This window comes from Ostrea edulis, chromosome 3 (genome assembly GCF_947568905.1).
Source record: "Ostrea edulis chromosome 3, xbOstEdul1.1, whole genome shotgun sequence".
Taxonomy (NCBI): Eukaryota; Metazoa; Mollusca; class Bivalvia; order Ostreida; family Ostreidae; genus Ostrea; species Ostrea edulis.
Window position 1 is genome coordinate 41405639 of NC_079166.1, and position 20595 is coordinate 41426233.

Genomic DNA, 20595 nt, shown 5'->3' on the forward strand with positions numbered 1-20595 from the left:
CTATTGATTTTGAGGTCACATGGTCAAAGGTCAAACTGGACATAGGAATATACTCTCCGTTCAATATCTTGAGAACCCTTTGCTTGACAGACATCAAACTTAGTACACTGGTATATCTTCAGTAGAAGATGACTCCTGTTGATTTTAAGGTCACCTGGTCAAAGGTCAAGCTAGACATAGGAATACACTGTCTGCTCAATATTTTGAGAACCCTTTGCTTGACAGACATCAAACTTGGTACACTGATACGTCTTCAGGAGAAGATGACCCCTATTGATTTTGAGGTCACATGGTTAAAGGTCAAGGGTAAAACTGGACATAAGAATATACTGTCCATTCAATATCTTGAGAACCCTTTGCTTGACAGACATCAAACATTGTACACTGGTACATCTTCAGGAGAAGATGACCCCTATTGATTTTGAAGTCACATGGTCAAAGGTCAAACTGGACACAGGAATATACTATCCGTTCAATATCTTGAGAACCCTTTGCTTGACAGACATCAAACTTGGTACACTGGTACATCTTCAGGAGATGATCCCTACTGATTTTGAGGTCACATGTTTAAAGGTCAACCTGGACATTGGAATATACTGTCCGCTCAATATCTTGAGAACCCTTTGCTCGACAAACATCAAACTTAGTACACTGGTGTATATTCAGGAGATGATTCCTATTGATTTTGAGGTCACATGGTCAAACCGGACATAGTAATATACTGTCCACTCAATATTTTGACAACCCTTTTGCTTGACAGACATCAAACTTAGTACACTGGTACATGATTTTGAGGTCAAAGGTCAATAGTTGAATTGGACATAGTAATATATTGTCTCCTATATTTTAAGAATTATTTGCTTGATTGACACCAAACTTGGTACACTAGTACAACATAAGGAGTAGATGACCTCTATTGATTTTTAGGTCACATGGTCAATCCACTCTTGACATAGGAAGATATTGTCTGCTCAATATTTTGAATTGATGATACTACTATCAATTAAATGATGTGTGTATAACCCTTTTCAATTTTGCACCATGGGGGGCATATGTGTTTTACAAACATCTCTTGTTTTTATAGAGGACTCCTTGCTCTACCTAACCAAGTATTCAGTTTATCTTCAAAACAAGCAAAAATAGAGACATTTTTAAAACTTGGCTATATTAGCTTGGGGTCCCAGTGGTACAATGATAACAAACATCACAATTTACATATGAATGTTCATCTCATCCCTGTCGGGCTTCATATCAAATTTGAAGACTAATGGCAATAGGTCAGGTGACCTAATTATATGTCAGCTTCCTGTTTGACTGAAATAAAACAAACCAGACACAAATTTTTATCACAAAGATGTATTTTATTTTATTTCATAAAGGATGTGTGAAGTTTCTGTGAAGAAAACAGAACATCATGATTGGACAAATTTGCATGTACATGTATTGATATATAAAATTCATCCAAAAAGTAACTGCTTAAAAGGATCATGTACATAAAGTTTAAATGCAATACTATTAAACAGACGAAAGGAAGCAGTAGACTGTACCAAAGCACTTCATGGCAGATAAAGAGAAATATAGAATGTAAATAGAATCATTTAGTATGTTGATTTTTCAACAACTCCCACCTGAACACCCCCCACCCCCCAGCAAAGACTAACCCAAATCATATAAAGTCTACTTTAAATCTTACTAGCTTTGCTTGTACACAAATGCAAGATAATTCCATTTGAAAATGCATTAGGTGTTGGACTACTATCAGAAATGAAATGTCAAAAATTTATTTTAAAATAAAATAGACTTTTATCAAGAATCGCACAAGAAAGGTGTTATCAATGTATATAGTTGGTTAAATGTTTTTGTTACGAACCCACACATGATGCATATTCATTATACATAAATATTTACATCAGTCACAACAATACTATGTAGCTGACACAAAGACATCAAATTTCAATAAAGTGGTAAAAATTATCAAATACACCAATGTGTCCTATGCTTTGTAATAATGACTATTGTCGGACAACATGTAAAAACACCAAAGTATGTACCTATGTATTAGAGACATACTCTGCATGCAAATACATGGCAGATAATATACATATATAAGTAAACTTTTCCATGTAATATGTATTTCATTTCTAATCTCACTGCAATAAATAACTCCAGTGTTCCCGTATTGTTTTTGAGGTGAGAAGTGATCATTAAATCTTTTTTTTTCTATCAGAAGTTTCTTCCACATAAGAACACGTCTTGAGTTTAAATCGTCTAAATTAAAGTTATATTTTCAGGGCAATCCAAAGTTCAAACCTTCAAAAACAACAGACATAATCAACATAAGTCTACGATATCATGTACGAAACGAACGACTATCTCGGGGGCCGTCTCCCAAAACATCCGATTTCTTCAATTCTGTAGAAAAGGTGTATACTTCAGATGCTCCAGCAAAGATCTTTTAATTATAACTGTAAAAAATATTTTTAAAAACATGAACATGATATAGTTCATACACGTAAAATACATTCATCTTTAAGAGAAGTGATCAGTCAGGTGACTGACAATACTCCAGCATGCTAGAGGTTCACAGCGAGTACTTTTGACTTGGTGCCTCTTAACCGAGGTATATAAGGGACATTAACCGCCTCCAAGGCTCTAACTTGTTGGAGTAGTGACAGACTACGTTTTTGTTGATAGAATTAATACAATAATCAATATCTTAAAACTATGAACAGATAGGAGAAGTATCTCCTATTTCACAGCAATCTGAAAATCACAGAAACATCTTAGTAAACTAGTACATAAACAACCTGTATTTTAGCTCAAGAATACTTACATCATCAATATCATCATCATCTCCATCAAAGTCTCCAAATTCAATGTTGTCTTCTGCTTCATCTTCATTGACATTCTCATTGATTCTTGCTGTGAAACACAAACAAAACCACATGAAGCCACATTTTTCAAAAGGTTTCAATGATCACCTGAATATTACACCACAAAACTCTTCTATAAATCACACATTATTCACAAGAAGATTATTTATGTACAATTTCCTGAGACTATTCATATGTGAAAATTTAGTACTCACATAAACTCTTATAGAATATAATAGTAGACTTTTAAAAGCAATAAAAAATGATTTGCAAAAGCTATGTCTCGGGAACGAATACATAGTAGCTGGTTACTAGTACCGGTAATCTCCCTTTAGACATTTCATTGGACATGCTGGTACTCTTAACATTTGTTGATTTTATTTATATGTAAATGTGTCATTATGGTGGTCTCAACACAGACACAAATCTTGCATGACAGACAGGATCTATACAAATATTCCATCAACAGAAAACTGCTAAACCGATATTTTATCTGTAAAACTTGATTTCAATAAACTTGACCACAAATAAAGAAATGAAAACAGAAAATGTAATGGGGGGGGGGGGGGGGGGGGGGGGATGTAATGGGGAGAAAACAAACTTGATTCTGGGAGTTCTCCGTATGCCTTCAGATTTCTGGCTTCATCTGCGGTGTATTTAAGAATAACATCAGCTTTTGTGTCTTGAAATTCTCTGAGGCCCAGAAGTATAATATCACCTCCATTAATCCACACCTGTAAAACAGACAAATCATGAATCCATGTAAACCTGGTGAGAGCAATACCGGAGAATTTCTTTGAAATTTTCTATACACCCACATTTTGTCTATTTATGCTCAGAGTAATTCTTATTCATCAATCTAATAAAGATTTTAATTCTATGGTACTGACCCTTAAAAACATCTTTTCTGAACTTTCAATTTGATGTTTGTTTCTTTTTATGAATTTATGTCATGAAAGTGCTCTTATTTCAACTGCTTCATTACAACATAAAATTTCAACCTAACTAGGCCAGGGTAGAGAGAGTCGATTGGTGCATGTTTTCCGATATCAGTGGCTAATAGTAAAATGTAAATTACAAATCCAGGGCTTGAAGCTAACTTTTTAAGTCACCAGTCCAGCTGGACTAATAGAGTGTAAATTCAACCAGTCTGCAGAAAAATTTACCAGTCCAACAGAGTTTTTCAGAAATAATTAAACATATTTTGTTAATGTTCTTAAAATGAAATTTAACTCAATATGCCTCGGAAAATATTGTAACACTTGTGGGGAATCTATATTTACGAATCAGATTTGTCTGATATCTACGGAGGTATGCCAAATGCGTGTATAAAATTTCATAAGTATACTTTCCAAAATGATGCTTTAGAAAATTAACAAGTCTCTTCGGACTGACTAAAACAAATGTCAGTCAGTCCACCAGAATATTAACCAGTCACAGACTGACGGGCATATGTTAATTTCGAGTCCTGTTAAATCATGTTGAATTTTGCAGAAGTGTAACAAATTTTGTTATCATAATATACAATACACTATACAAAGCACTGCTTGTGGAAATATCTATGAATTTTTTCCTTGCATATCAAATTACAACCACACGCTAACTGCGACATTCACAATTAACTGAAATATTGGTTATGGTAATCATGACTTTCCATCTATTTTTTCACTTTGATTGAATTCATTTTTTTTTGTTGCAGATTTCAATTTGATTCTGTTTTGAATATTATATAGATAAATGAACATGCTTTTTGATTGGTTATTTCTTACAGTGTACTTGGGTCCTTCTGTGTCGTTATAAACAACATGGCTGGTATGAAATCTCTAATGTGGATAATTTTGATTTTCTTCTAAGACCAAGAAATGACTAAGAGCTTAACATTTTGTTTTGTTGTTTATTTTACATAAATTAAATCAAAAATAAAAGATTGTTGAAAATTAGGAATATTTTGAGGGACATGAAATATTTTTTCTATTTCATTGAAACAATTTATGAAAATTAATCAGAGTGAGGTTGCAGCAGTTAGAAATGCATTAAAAGTTGGCCAGAGACAGCAGAACCATAAATACATGATTAATTAATCCACTAATTATGTGTGTCTGAAGCATAATAAAACAATCAAACAAAACATTAGTTATTTTATTTTTCAATTTACAAAGGTCCTTCAAATTGTAAATTTTATTTGAATTTTGACTGACAGACCAAATTTTTAAAATTTAAATCAATAAAAAAAGTTTTCTCTGAATTAAAAACTTATCATTCAAAGTTTTCCATAAAGAAAAATACCTTCTTTCGGAGCTTTCCTCTGATGTGACACAACCTCTTTACACCATCAAAACACTGTGCCTCTAGTCGACCATTCCCCAACATTTTTGTCACTTGCGCATATTCTAAAGGAAAACAACAACATATCATTAGATTCTCCTTTCAGAGAATAAACAAACATTACAATTTTTTCATTTCAAATATTAAGGGAACACTGTTAAACCACTAGTAGTTGATAAACTCTGATTAGTCCAGCGTACTCATCATACCATGTAAGAGTTCCAACATTTTCTTGCAATAGTTTTAAAGTTGTCTTATTCCATTCAGCTTTTAAACCCCTTTTTTTTAAAAAATACATTAGTGACATAAATAGCATGTACTACCAGAAACCAATATACCTCTTTACAATGAAGGAGAACAATGGGTGAAGAAGGCCTTATCATGAATTAAAACTTAAAAGTAGAATGTATAATCATATAAATTGTTATTATCATGTGGAATAGAAATACTCAAAATACTTTTTGAGAACAACTAATCTGTAAAAAAAAAAAAAAAATTTAAATTAAAAGTTAAAAAAAACAGTGGGATGGGGAAGGGATCGACATTAACGGTTGTCTGATTGCCCAGGCAAGTGAAAACCCAATATGGACAAGTGAAACTCAATACACACTTGTCCGATAGGGCAAGTGATTTTTTCAGTAGGAAATGTGATTATTATAATAATTGTATTCATGATGAATACCAAATATTAAATTTAAAAAGTTAAGTCCAACTCCATATATTGTTATTTTCTGTAACGAATCATCAGATTATAGCAAAGGCCCATTCTAGTACATCGTACTGTATCACCAATTGACAGAGAGAGATTATCAGAATTACTGGATGATTTCGGACAACTAAGTTTTTCATTTGGACAGGAAAAACTTCTGAGTTTACTTGTCCAAAGGGCAAGGGAGATGAAAAGTTAATGTCTATCCCTGCGGGGGAGCCTAGCATCTTTGAGCCTATGACTACTGCCTCCAAATCATTATGTATTGTCAATCCCTGCATATTCAGCTGATAATACTTTTGATAGTTTTTGTTTGTTCACCAGTGGTAACTGTCATTATGGCATACATCCTGACCTTGACATAAAGAGGAATCAATTATATTCATGGGGTCTGACATGGATAAAACACTTCTCTTTGGTGGTGGTGTTGTGTGAGTGGGGGAGGGGGGGGGGGGGGGGTGAATTTATTACTCTATTAATGAAATAAAATGGATTGATCAGTTAATACTGGGAAAGCTTTTTATTATACATGTGTTACTCTTTCTTTCTGTAGATTTGAAGGCATGCCATAACCACAAAATCCATGGATATTTCACCAACATAAACAATACGGATTCCCAAGTATCCTCAATTCTACATCTGTACACTTCAGAATTCATCTGCCAACTTTCATTTTCATCAGATCTCATAAGTCATAACAGTGTTAATTAGAACTCACAAAAGCTTTAATCAAAGCTCATATGAGCTTTAAGCAGAACTCATATGAGCTTTAATCAGAACTCATATAAGCCTTAATCAGAACTCGTATGAGCTTTAATCAGAACACGTATGAGCTTTAATTAGAGCTCATATAAGCTTTAATCAGAACTCATATAAGATTTCATCAGAACTCATATAAGATTTAATTAGAACTCATAGGAGGTTTAATCACTTACCTTGACCATCCTCTTTGAAGACTAACTCTCTCTTCTCATTTTCATTCTCGTTCTTTCCCCTTCTCCTGTTTTTACCTCCCTTTCCTGTAAATAACAAAGATGTTTAAACATTTCAATGATCAAGAAGTTGAAGGTGTGAAATTAAAACTGATGTTGAAGGAGATGAAAAAACTCCCAACATGTCAAATATATTATCATTTTAAAAGTCTTGAGCTGGGCAGTTTTTTGTCTGTTGATTGGGAGTGGGCAAACCATTAAATTTTTTGAAGGTGGTTTCACAGGGCTGGCTACAATAAAAAAGTTTGCCAGTCCTATTCAAAATCTGCATTCTGATTTTCAGTTTTGTGGTATTTACTATATTCTTAATACATAAAGCTATTTAGTAACATTAGTTGTTGTATATTGACTGTTAAAATCCAACCTTGGCTCCAGGCTATAGATGAAATTTAGGCCCAACCCACCTGACAAAGACCACCTTAGCAGGTCGGACGGGCTGTGATTTCCAACCCTGACACAAGCGAACTAGTGAAAATCTCCTAGCAGGACTCTATTCAATCATTTTATGATATAATGCTATATCTGGTCTGCATGCTCCACAAAGGACACAAACAACCAAAAACTGTCTAACACAGTGATCATATTCATATATTATAGGTGATCAAGTTATAGTATTGAATACAAGCTTTGCAGATTATGACATATATATATGGTAAAACAGTCTGATTAAAATTAAACGTCTCACTTCACTCCGTATACAGACAGTCTGTATATTGAGCGAAGTGTCCGACTCACAGTCTGAGACTGAGAGAGGTTTGATTTTCATCACACTGATGGTAAAAATTCATATAGGTCAACAGCAAGAACTATGATATTTTAGATGGTGGTGACTATCAATACTTTCTTCTCATACATGGCTTTTCAGTCTACGAATTGGGGTGTTGTAAATCAAATTTTTGTTACATTTTAATATAGTTCTGCAGCTACTGTCATTCAAGGCCAATTAATAACGAGCGCCACCACAGCAAAGGAAGCGCTGACTCGTACTACGAGCTCTTACTAATGACTAAAACGCGTGAAAAAGTTCCATATTTGTGTAGAATTTTTTGGTCACAATTCCAGAAGTCCCTCATCAATAATGGCAGAGATCTCGCAGAGTCACAGCTTCTTGATCTCAGAATTACAAACTTAACAAAGATTATCTCAGTTTCATTCTAGTCTTGTGGTCTCCTACATACCTGTTTGGATGTCATAACACAACTGAAGCATTGGGAGTTGAAAGGGTGAGTTTAGCATGCACGCACATGACATGAAAATCAACCTTGCCTTTTATACTATGACAGAGCTGAAAAATTCATTAAGGTACATATGTCTATGAAAAAATTGACATTGAATGATCGTGATCAACTTGATTTTAAAATTCTAAGAATTTGAATGGAGTTTTTAACAACGAGGAAAAGGGGGGGAGGGGGTCCATACATGTAGAATATTGTGCAAATGCTGAGATATTTAGGCTAATAATGGTGTTGAATTAAATACATCATTTCTACATAAGAATTTAAATTACTAAACAATTTTTTAAGGATATAAATCACTATCTTGCTATTGAACAGAGATCTCTGATGATTTTTATTATCCTACTTATTTACAGATATGTAACCTGTATTCCGACAAAAATCGCTTTCATTTAAATGAATAAATAAACAATAAAAATACAATACAATCTATTGAAATGAATGGGTGCTTGGGTCTTAATAGTCTATACGACTTACATATAGGCCTTTATATGTCAATAAACTAGGCTACATGTGTATTCATATAAGACTATTCTCTTTTTTACTTTTGAGAACTGGACAGGCATTACCTACGGACATTCATTTCTTTATATACAGAGAATATACAGGTTGGGAACACTTCCCCATTAGCGAGATATTCTCGCTAAAATGCGATTATCCCTCTCTAGCGAGAGTCAATATATCCCGTACAACAGAGGAAAACACCCGTGGAGTACATCTCTTCGTGTTTCATGTGAAAAGAAGAAAAAGTGCTAAAATGTCTGATACTTCAATCAAAACAAAAACACTCACGACGTGTATTGGATTTCAGACTGCTTCCCTCTTACGCAGCAACTTTGATATGAAATTCCTTGATTATGTTGTCAATATTTCATAGAATCAATTCGCATCATGTTGAATGTGTGTCGCACTTATTCAGCGTCGCACGGGATTTGCCATTATTTTCAACAAAGACGCAAGTTTTAGCGAGAATATCTCGCTATATAAATGAGCGATACCAAGACCAAGCACCCGTGTAGAGATAAACAAAAAAGCTGTCCACGTCAAGATTGTTGATCGTGTTCACAAAACAAATAATTTGTCCGAAATAACATAACAGGAAAAAAACCTAACAACCAAAATCTCATGAAACTGTCTGAATTTTACATTTTCGATACGCAATATGCCGATAATCTCAGATGGACCACACAAACACAATCCACCATTTTCTATATTCAGTGGGAGTGTGTAATTTGAAAGAGTTACCTTTATTCTTCGGCATACTTGTTCTTTATTGTAGAATAAATCCAACAATACACTACAGAGACACTCAGATCTTTAACTTTTTTTCACAGAGACAAAAAAGGTTGAACAACCATTAACCACGAGAAAAACCCAGCGCAATACCGGAAGTAAAGAAATATCTGAATCACACGGACGCTTGTAAAAATTTTGGGAGAAAAAGAAATTTTCCTTCAGGCTAGTAATAAAGAACATTAGGCCATGTATCATTGCATCCAGGTGATCTTATGAGATCATTACCTAAACAAAATTAAAAGAAGTCTCCCAAATTTCGCCAGTTTATGTTTCAAACAGTATCTGGTGACTTGTTTGCTGCATAACAATTTTAAAAAATATCTACAGACTGATTATGACCCCCCCCCCCCAATGCATTTAGAGACAATGCATGGAAATTTTCTAAAATGTAAAATTCAAAATCATGAGTTATACAGTTTGTTTTAGAACCCTTCGCTTCGCCTGAAAATTCTTTGTGAATATTTCTGTCTCTGCTGAATATCGTTGCCCTTGAGATATAACAACACAACTTTATGACAAACGAGATAACTTCGGCATCTCCATTGGATGTTAACTTCCATATTTGTGTAGCAATATTCCATTAAATACCCGTACATATGGTGCTGATGTCTCTCAACTGATTCGATACGCGAAAGCATGTTCTGCATATGATCAATTTTGAAATTGAGACAGAATACAGACAAATAAGTTGATGTTATGTACAGGGGTTTCAACAGTCTTGTTTAAAGCCAGGATTTCGCAATTTCTATTATCTTTATAATGAGATCAAAGTAAGCTCTCACTGGGTCAATATAACATCATTCGGTGTTCATCAAATGAATCAAACAAAATCGTAAGTTTCAGAGCATCCGTTAAAAAATGAACAACACCACATTGCCGTCTCTGACATGGAGTCTGATTTAAGCTATATCCGATCCATAAATGCATTTATATTTACAAAGAGTCAATATCCGTAGCGCACTATTTCTTTTATGAAAACAGCATGCCTAATTTTTAATGACATAGAGATGGCAGAGAAAATAGATAATGCCCAGATTAGAGTTTTTGTCAGATTTATCTCCCTTGCAGAAAAGTATAGCAATTCAATATTTTTTTCATAATTCGTATGGTGACCTTTACTTTTCTTTGTATATATTGAAAGAGCATGGTAATAGGAATCTTTTCACCATGAGCTTTCTTTGAAAATTATATTCTAATTGACTTCGTATGTCAGAAATGTGTTTTTCTCATTAACGTTGATCTCTATAACATATGTTTCTTATATGTCTTGTCAATTTTCAAAATTCTTTGGTGAATCACTGTGTATATTAATAGTACAATGTATTTATCTTTCATTTGATATCAAGTTTTCTATTACATAATAATTGATTCTTTGGTGGTGGTGGTGGGGGTATGGGTCGGATACCTTAATTCATGCAAAACTCCAATCTATCTAGACATATAAGCAAAATTCTGGGTAAGATATTCACCTACAACTATTCACTATTTGTAACTGGTTTTGTCAATCCAAATGCAGAGCACGTACTGTTGGATGCTGCACGTATATATATACAGTGTCATATGGTACCTTAGGTATTGCGGACATCAGGGTAATTATGTATGTGTTCACTAAAAGTATGTTATACAAGATGCTGCAGCCTATCAAACAAGTTCTGATGATAATTTTGGTTACATTTGGTACTGATTACATTTCTAAACCTCTCGATTCGTGGTCGGTGCATAGTTTTGAAGAGGCATATTGTTCGCCAAGCTCACCCATCCATGCCAAGAAATCCCGTCCAGTCTGAACTCGTTGGCTTCAATAGGGCTATATTACATGCTGATTAATAGTAGCCGTCGCTTATCTCTTAATTGCGGTCACTGATTTATAACGGTTTTTCTATACCGGAGATTTTGCTAAGAATTTCTTGGCATGGTAAACGAGTACGATATAGCCGAGTTTGGAACGGAAAATTTGAAAGGGTGGGATGGAGGGGGGGGGTAGTAAAAATAATTTTAAAAATATGAACTACTGTATATCAATACACATTCTGCAGACAGAAAGGTATATTCAATATTCTACAAATATGCCGGGATCGGGATCGATCGTCTAATGTGTAAAGGTATCACACCGGTAATTGTCCAATCAAAATGAACTTATCAATGGTAGTTCCATATATTTAAAAGAATGATTTTTCCCCATCGCGATTCTTCTCATTTCCTCTTCTTTTCTCTTAATTTTTGTACCCCTGATTAGGAAATTTTGTGTAATTTTCGGAAAAAATCAGTTGTATACAGGAACTATTTGATGTTGGTAGCTCATGAGGCTACTTCCTGAGGTGCACTCAGGCTGTTTACACACGTGAAAAACATGTGGATTTGAGTGTAGTCTTGTTTGCGGGTAAAACCTTTCGAAAATTCTGCGTAGGATGTTGTTTTACGGCGAGACGAGACGGGTAACAATGAGCATTTCCAACAGCGTTATTCGGCATTAGCGCGTTATTGTCATCAATTTAAACAAGTGATAAATTACAACGTTCTCTAACGATTCATTCAAAATATGTGATGAAGTGCAAAGGGGGGGGGGGGGGTCACAATTTGTAATTTTTGCCATTAATGTGCAAAAAGAATTTTCAAAACTGACCAAATAAGCCGGTATGGGGTTATTTGAGTGTTTTAGTTGAATACACAAAAATCATGACCATGCCAAGAAATCCCGTCCAGTCTGAATTCGTTGGCTTCAATAGGGCCATATTACATGCTGATTAATAGTAGCCGTCGCTTATCTCTTAATTGCGGTCACTGATTTATAACGGTTTTTCTATACCGGAGATTTTGCTAAGAATTTCTTGGCATGTTTGTAAAGGATTGGAATGGTAGTTTAAAAAGCTCAGTTGTTGACGGAGGATGATAGATCGACGAAGTCCAATAACTATAGGTCATCTGAGTGAATCTGGCGACATAAAAAGGATAGTCGTTTGTATTATGGGAAGTTTTTACCAGCTTGCCACAGCTGAAAGGTCAAGGGAGCGTTTCTGAAAACATTTTGTACAGCGTCGGTCTGTAAACTTTTCTCATATTCGAACCAATGGGCAAATTTGGTACACACTATCGTTGGGTACAGGGGATTCAAGTTTGTTCATTGAAAAATGGATGGTCATATTCCCTTCCAAGGGGAGATTATAAAACAAAAAAGGTGAAATAGGATGGGGATATTGAAAAATCTTCTCAAAAACCACTGGGTCAGATAAGTTAAAGGTTGCATGAACGTTTTCATTGCGTCGATTCAAGTTTGATGAAACCATGCCCCCGAGGGTAGAAGAGGGCTACAATAGGGGATAAAAAATTTACATTCAGATATCCATGAAAAATCGTTGAAAATATTCTCAAGAACAACAGGACCATGGGTAGTCATATCAACATGCAAGCATCCGTAGGTAGTGCAGATTCAATTTTGTTCAAATTGTGGCCCCCGGAAGTATAGGGTGGGTTCAGAATAGGGGAACAATGTTTTACACGGGCTTATATACAATGTATAAGGAAATGTATTTAAAAATCTTTCATCTCAATAACAGCAGGGTCATGATCAGTCATATTAATATGCAAGCATCCTCAGAAAGTGCAAAAATCATGACCCCAAAAGGTAGATTGGGGTCACAATATGGAATCAAAGTTTTATAAAGGAATGTATTGGGAAATCCCCCCAAATACACTTTGCTAAAGACCACTGTGATTCTACGCACAAGTACTTTGAAGTTGATATTAAGGAGATGTTACCGTTTCTCGTTAATAATATTTACGACCACGACGTCCAACAGTGTGTTGGAATTCCAACGGACGTTACGTGTGCTCCTTTACTAACTGACGTGTATCATTGCGAGACAGAATTTATTCAAAAGCTTCTACCTAAGAAAAAAAAAATATCTTGTAGTGCCCTTCAACTCGATACTTACTGTTATATGTATCGACAACGTTTTGTCATTAATGTGTCGTTAAAAAATGCACCAGATTCTTCCACATCTGCTTCATACTTGGACATCTTATTGAACAAAGATCTTAACGGCAAACTAAATTAACAACTCAAGTTTATGACAAACGTGATGACTTCAGTTTCTCCACCGTCAGCTTCTCATTTTTACCATTATCACCTGCATATGGTGTTTACGTCCATCAAGAGCGTATTCTGCGTGTGATCGGTTTTTAAAATCGATACAACCTATCGACAAATACGTTGATGTTACAGAGTTTTAACAGTCTCGTTTAAAGTCAGCATTTCGCAAATTCTATAGTTGTTATAACGATCTGATTTACAAATACAACCGATATCATGGGGTCAAATGCTGTCCGACTTGTTTCATACCGATTGTTAGGCTGTTTTTGGCACACTGATTTTGACAACGGATAACTTCGTTCACCTGATCGAGATATAGGACTAATGGCGGGGTGTGACCGGTCGACAGGGGATGTTTACTCCTCATACACACCTGATCCACCTCTGGTGTACAAGGATCCGTGTTTGATTATGAAATTAGCAAGGCCATGATTATTCCAATTGATATGCAAGCATCTTCAGGTAGTTCAATTTCAAGTTTGCTCGATTCAGGGGACCAGTGGGTATATTGGGGCCACAATAGGGTATCAAAGTGTGATATATGGGGATACACTTCATATGAATTAAAACAAATTTTCTCCCCAAAAATACCTGGGCCACACTAAATCATCTAAATGCAAACGTTCCTAAATTGTGTGCATTCAAGTTCTCTTTATTCAGATTAACAACTTTGGGGGTTACGTTGGATCAAATTTAACATAATACATGCATACGAGAAAAAATCTTTCAAAAAGTGCTTATCTCCAAAACAGCAAGGTAAAGTTAGTCATATTTAGCATCGAGACTTCCCCATTTTTTGTGAATTAAAGTTCGGTCAAATGCTGTGACCCTTTGAGGCTAAGTTGGGGCCACAATATAGGGTCAATTTCTTTCATGGGAATAAAGATTGAAAAACAATCTTTTAAAAATCACAACAGTTAGGCCTGGGTGACTCGGGTGAGCGATGTGGCCTACAAGTCTCTTGGTTTTGTTATCGTTATCATCTTATAGCGTTGAAAATTCATCAGATGTATGTATGATCTATTTACATACATAAAGATATGAACAAAAAATAATATTGTATAAAAGTGTAAAAATTACTGCGACGAAATCTTTCAGATTTTCAGAAAATCCGATTAAGTTCGTACTTTTTTTAAGACTCTGAATCTGAGATTTTTTTTTAAATCAATTTAAAACATATTTTCGTATTTTAATCATAGTGAACCATCGCATCGTTTGTACTCCTTAGTTGACAACTAGATCTATTTTAAAAAAAAAAATTAAAATCATTTTATTAAAATCTTTCGAACATTCAGTAGAACATCAGTAGACAATTCATTCATGGGAAGGTGGGCCTCTTGGGTGGTGCCATGGTGGAGGAGGGTGATGATGGTGGCTATGGCGATGCCAAGGTGGAGGCTGCTCGTGGGGCCCCCTGGGGTGTGGTCTGTGTGGGGGAGAAGGGGGTTGATGAAAACCTCTTCGCTGACATCCGGGCGGTCTGTGGTGTGTCCATGGAGAACCGTGGTGATGGTGGAATATTGGAGGAAAATCATGTGGCGGGGGAAACTCCCATGGAGATGGATCTATACCAAAATCTGAAAAGGCTGATATTGTAAATGATTGAATCAATGTTTATGTTTATCTGGAATTTTTACCATCTTGATCGACGGTTTATCAACAGTAAATGAAATTGATCACAAGCATAAAATATCCATCTACAAGTGCGCGCATGCATTGATTGACTCATGGTCGGTTTTTGAAATCAGGTACCTTGAGTTTGGTCGATTGATGACGAAGAATGTTTTGCAGAGTCTGCATTCGATGATAATTTTTGCTCTTCTTGTTGCTTGACTTTTTTCACATTATTCGCCAAGCTGAAATTTTTGGGAAAATTTTCAACACCTCCGCTAGGTACCTGTACGTCTCTCCGACACTGGGGACAAGCGATGGTGGTAGCGGTATTACCGTCAGCGAGTTCTCGCAAACATCCTACACAGAAACTGTGGAGACAAGGTAACATGATGGGATAATCGTACAACTCCAGACATATTGGACAGGACAGATCTTCAAGTTGTAAGGTCGTCATCCTGCAATACAAAATAGTATATATTTACATGTGCACATGTATTTCAAACGAAATAATACATATTTACATGTTCAAATGTATTTCAAACGAAATAGTATATATTTACATATAAACATGTATTTCAAACGAAATAGTATATATTTACATGTACACGTGTATTTCAAACGAAATAGTATATATTTACATGTACACATGTATTTCAAACGAAAACGTATATATTTACATGTGCACATGTATTTCAAACGAAATAGTATATATTTACATATACACATGTATTTCAAACGAAATAGTATATATTTACATGTACACATGTATTTCAAACGAAATAGTATATATTTACATGTACACGTGTATTTCAAACGAAATAGTACATATTTACATGTACACATGTATTTCAAACGAAATAGTACATATTTACATGTACACATGTATTTCAAACGAAATAGTATATATTTACATACATGTGCACATGCATTTCAAATAGCAGTTCGTGTTTTATATGATTCGATCAGAATATAATTCATAGCTATTATATAAAGTTTTTACCCTATTATCATCAGAGTTGCAGATATGTTATATATCAATTAAGATGACGAGAAATTCCAAGAGTTTGATAGCAAAGTTACAGGTGAAATATCAAGACCAAGAAAGGGAAATCCCGGCAAAAGTTTTGTAAATAAGATGTTAGCTATATTTTCAGACTAGCAGGAATGACACCTTTTAAAAAACCCATATGTAGTACACGGTTTCCATAAATTTTCAACAATTTTTTTTATATCTTCAGTAGGATTACACAAAATCACTGACATTTTATATTTTTCTAAAGTTTAGGGTATTTATTTTAATGGGGGTGGGTGGGTATAGTATTTATTTCGTTAGAGTTTTCGTCACATATTTTATCATTAGTCATGTCATCTTACATTTAAGTCCAAATATGTTCAGATTTGTGAAACCTACTGAAATGTTAAACCATCTGAACTGCTAAATACTGTGAAAATTGCACGATAGTTTAAATCAGCGCAAACCAGTCCTTTTTTTTATTTTTATTTCTCGTGCGTTTTAAAACGAAAGTGATGGGTGTGATAATTCCCAGAATAAAATCTAAAGTAGGAATCGCGTTATAATCGAAAAATGTAAAAAAAAAAAAAAAAAAAAAAAAAAAAAAAAAAAAAAATGTAAAGTCGTTAAATAAAGGTAAAATTTCGTGAAATCACACGGAAATGTTGTAAAAATCACGGTTGCGTTAGACAGGTGGTCGTTTAATACAAGTAGATCTACAATAGTTAGGGTAACGCCTTGGGGTGGATTATTACGGTCATATACAGCAGTGAGTCCCTTATAAGTAAAGAAAAGTGCAAAATCGTTGTGCGATCAGTAACTCAGAAATCGTGTAAATCTTTTCACTGTGTGATTTTTTTGCATTAGAAATTAAGAGTTATACTTTCACAAGCTGGCTTCTTTTATAAGTTTAAATAATCCTGAATTATATTTTCACGATGACTTTGAAACAGTGGAAATTTGATTCGCGTAAATTTAATACACTATTTTAGGTTCTGATTCGCGGAAAAAACATGACGCGGAAAAAACGTGATATACGGTAGTTATACAGACGCCGAGACGATTCCCTCTTCCTTTAACCCTTTCTTTTATCAGTATATAATGGCTAGTGCTTCCACCCCTCCCCTCTCTCTCATGGGAGAGAGGGGAGGGGGTGGAAGCACTAGCCATTATATACTGATAAAAGAAAGGGTTAAGAGAGAGAGAGAGAGAGAGAGAGAGATTATGTTGAATATATCTTTGCAAACCAAGGGTATTCAGTTCATTCCGCTCAACCAAAATGAAACCCCTTGGATTCCAAAGATGTGTTAAATGGGAAGGTCGAAGGAGGGATATCTAGTAGTATTGCCCCTGCGACACGTCTTGTCAATCCACAAGGACCCGTCACTAAACATTTGTCCCCTTCTAAGTAGTGACCCTTCTCTATATAAAATATCGATATATCATTATATACAGCGTAGATAAGACAAGAAATATTTCGTGACAGGTCCCTGTGGTCAATCTATAGCTGGAATATTTCATACAATTGACACGATCAAATAAAGAATGACATTACAGCCACAGGCGCTTGACGTTTTAAATATAAATAATTCAAAAACAAATTATCCACTTACAGATGTATAATAGTTTGTGTAACAGGAAGGGGGAATCCAACGGACCAGACCGGGATTCGAACCCGGGCCCCCTGAATCTCCATCAAATGAGCCATCTGAAATCGGCTGACCGTTACATTGCTCCCTTCTTAAATGTCTTCACACCTGAAGATATCAACCCAGGGTATTTATCCCGTGGTAGGCGTTTTCACCTGTTAATTCCAGGGGCTGATCTACGGCACCAAATGTAACAGGAATGGGGAAAATGCAACGGACTAGACCGGGATTTGAATCCGGGCCCCCTGAATCTCTAGTCAGGTGCTCTACCAACTAAGATATCTGGCCACCAGCGATTGAAGCCGGCTGACCGATACACTTGCTTACAGACAGACAATTTACTTAAAACGCCAAGCACCTGTGATTACAGCATGTCTATAGCACACGGAAATGCTCTTTTCCTATTACAAATTTTGAAATTTTATGCATTGTCGGAAAGTACCCAGAAAGGTGCACCTTCCTACTTGTTCAATATAGAACCACTCACCTTCGCTTGTAAACGAACCGAGAGTAGGGGCTGTTGAATATGTTCAAATCTGCACAATTGCAGTCACCTGAGGTTACTGTATGATTACCACTTTCAGGAGGCAAGGGTTTCCGAACGCGAATAAGACACTGCTATTTAAAAAAAAAAACCACATCGTCGCTAGCCCTTCTTACTGAGTACTAGTCTACTGAGTTCTAGTCCGTCGATCTAAGCGCGTGCATGAACGGAGACAATAGGGGTGGTTTGCGACAAAAAATTACCTAGGCTAAAGTTGTAGCTAGGGACCTATCGTCTCAATAATAGATGGCACTTCTATGGCAAGCCCTAACATTACTATTTATTTGAAAAATAAGACATCTCTTTGAATTAAAGAGATATATCTGATTTTAAAGAAAAATCTCTTTAAAATGAGAGTTACCTCTTAATTTTAAGAGATATCTCTAGATAAAAGAGGTATCTCTTTCACTTTAAAGATATATCTCTTACACTTAGGGTGATTTCTCTTTCACTCTGAGAGAGATATCTCTTTCATTTAAAGAGATATCTCTTTTACTCTGAGAGATATCTCTTACTTTTAGTAGAGATATCTCCTCCACTTGAAGAGATATCTCTCTAAAAATTCCTAGAGCGATATACCTTAAAGTTTAAGAGATATCTCTTTAATCGTTAAAAAAAGAGAGATCTCTCAAAGAGAAAGCGATATCTCTTTCTAATATTTTTATTAGTTTATATACTTAACGAATTCTCCCTAAAACGGAAGCCCGCCAAAGCAAATCTTACCATGATGGTTGCAATCCCGGGCAAGGATTTTGCGTTTACCGCATGTGAAGTGTATGCAGGTAGCAAAAAACAAAGACAGTAAATTGATAAAATATGTGAGCTAGACTGGATTTACAACTTGATGTTACTCAAAACACCCCTTCAACCTTTTCCGCCATTTTTACACTAGAAGTATTTTGATTGGTTAAAATATGAGGTTACATCATATTAATGAGAAGGAGATCACCGGGTGAAAAATCTGAAGGTACTCTACATCGTCATAATGTCTGACTTCCTTGGAAAACATGGATGAGAAAATCAATCAGCAATATTTGACTTTTCCTTTTCAATTTAAATACCTAACCGAGTTGTTCAGTAGGTTAGCATACCGACTGCTGAAATGTAGGTCGCAGGTTCGAGTCCAGCAGGGTTTTTAATTTTTTTTTTCAGATTACCTTCTACTAAAACTGTATATTTTGACAAAATAAAGTAAAATTGAAATTTTCAAGTTCAAAATATTGCTGTACATATCCTCCACTTTTCATCTACATCAAATTTCTGGGCCAATTTCAACCAAACTTTCAAAAAGCGCCCTTGAGTAAAGGTCTCGCAAGTATATTCAAATAAAGGTCCATGCTCCCTTTAAAGGGGAGATAATCACGAAAATAGGGTAGGGTCATTTAAAAATCTTCTCAAGAACTACTGGGCCAGAAAACCTTACATGCAATCTTCCTGACATAGTGCACTTTGTTAAAATCATGCCCCCCTTGGGTGTTTTTTTTTAGAGTGGGGCCACAATAGGGGATTGAAGTTTTACATGGGAGATAAAATCTTTTAAAAAAAATCTTCTCAAGAACCACTGGGCCAGAAAAGTTTACATTAATATCAGGGATGTGACTGAATTCCTCAGAAATCAGAGGAAAACTGGCCAAAAAGGAAGGAAAACACCTCACCCTACCTGGAAAAATATCATTTTCTGCCACTTTAGTTAAAATCCAGTGTTTCATTTTTTCGAAAATTGAGCAAATCAGAGGATTTCCTTTGAAAAGAAGAAAAATCACATCCCTGTAATTTAAAAGCTTCCCGACATAGTGCAGATTCAAGTTCGTTCAAGTCATGGCCTCCAGGCCTAGGGTGGGGCCACAATATGGGATCAAAGTTTTACATGGAAATATATATAATATTTTTAAAAAATCTTCTCAAGAACCTGAGGGCCAAAAAAGTTTACATTTACATGAAAGCTTCCTAACAGAGCAATTTCAAGATTTAAAACCATGGCCCCATGGGGTTGAGTGGGACCACAATAGGGGATCAATGTTTTACATACAACAGGGAAAATCTTCTCAAGAAGGAAAAGTTCAAGTCTACATGGCAGCTCTCCGACATAGTGCAGATTCAAGTTTCTTAAAATCATGGCCTCCAGGCGTAGGGTAGGGCCACCATACGAATCAAAGTTTTACATGGGAATATATCATGGGTGCGTTGGTAGATTCATTAATCACCATCGTCGTATATTCATGACTTTGTCAAGTCTGCGTCTGGTGACAGAAGACG

At 35.4% G+C, this 20595-nt stretch overlaps 2 protein-coding genes and 1 long non-coding RNA gene across 5 annotated transcripts; 1 reads left to right on the forward strand and 2 right to left on the reverse strand.

The window, feature by feature from the left end:
- Nucleotides 1-1340: 1340 nt before the first annotated feature.
- Nucleotides 1341-9562, reverse strand: LOC125675006 (eukaryotic translation initiation factor 1A, X-chromosomal-like). Of its 2 annotated transcripts, XM_048912461.2 has the most exons (6): nt 9380-9562; nt 6843-6926; nt 5160-5263; nt 3475-3607; nt 2834-2922; nt 1341-2465 (listed from the first exon to the last, which is right to left on the reverse strand). In XM_048912461.2, exons 1-6 carry the CDS (start codon nt 9393-9395, stop codon nt 2460-2462), a joined length of 432 nt encoding a protein of 143 aa, XP_048768418.1. In that variant the 5' UTR covers nt 9396-9562; the 3' UTR covers nt 1341-2459. The 2 variants fall into 2 exon arrangements, with proteins under 2 accessions (XP_048768418.1, XP_056016717.1); XM_056160742.1 differs by having other exon boundaries at nt 1341-2922; nt 9380-9540.
- Nucleotides 5259-8206, forward strand: LOC125675007 (uncharacterized). The gene is made up of 2 exons (XR_007370320.2): nt 5259-6528; nt 8047-8206. It is a non-coding gene; the product is annotated as an uncharacterized LOC125675007 (long non-coding RNA).
- Nucleotides 9563-14770: 5208 nt separating the features above from the next.
- Nucleotides 14771-19586, reverse strand: LOC125677087 (uncharacterized). 2 transcript variants are annotated; one of them, XM_048915058.2, is made up of 3 exons: nt 18283-19586; nt 15273-15589; nt 14771-15106 (listed from the first exon to the last, which is right to left on the reverse strand). In XM_048915058.2, exons 2-3 carry the CDS (start codon nt 15586-15588, stop codon nt 14835-14837), a joined length of 588 nt encoding a protein of 195 aa, XP_048771015.2. In that variant the 5' UTR covers nt 15589; nt 18283-19586; the 3' UTR covers nt 14771-14834. The 2 variants fall into 2 exon arrangements, with proteins under 2 accessions (XP_048771015.2, XP_048771018.2); XM_048915061.2 differs by having other exon boundaries at nt 14771-15097; nt 18283-19573.
- Nucleotides 19587-20595: the final 1009 nt, after the last annotated feature.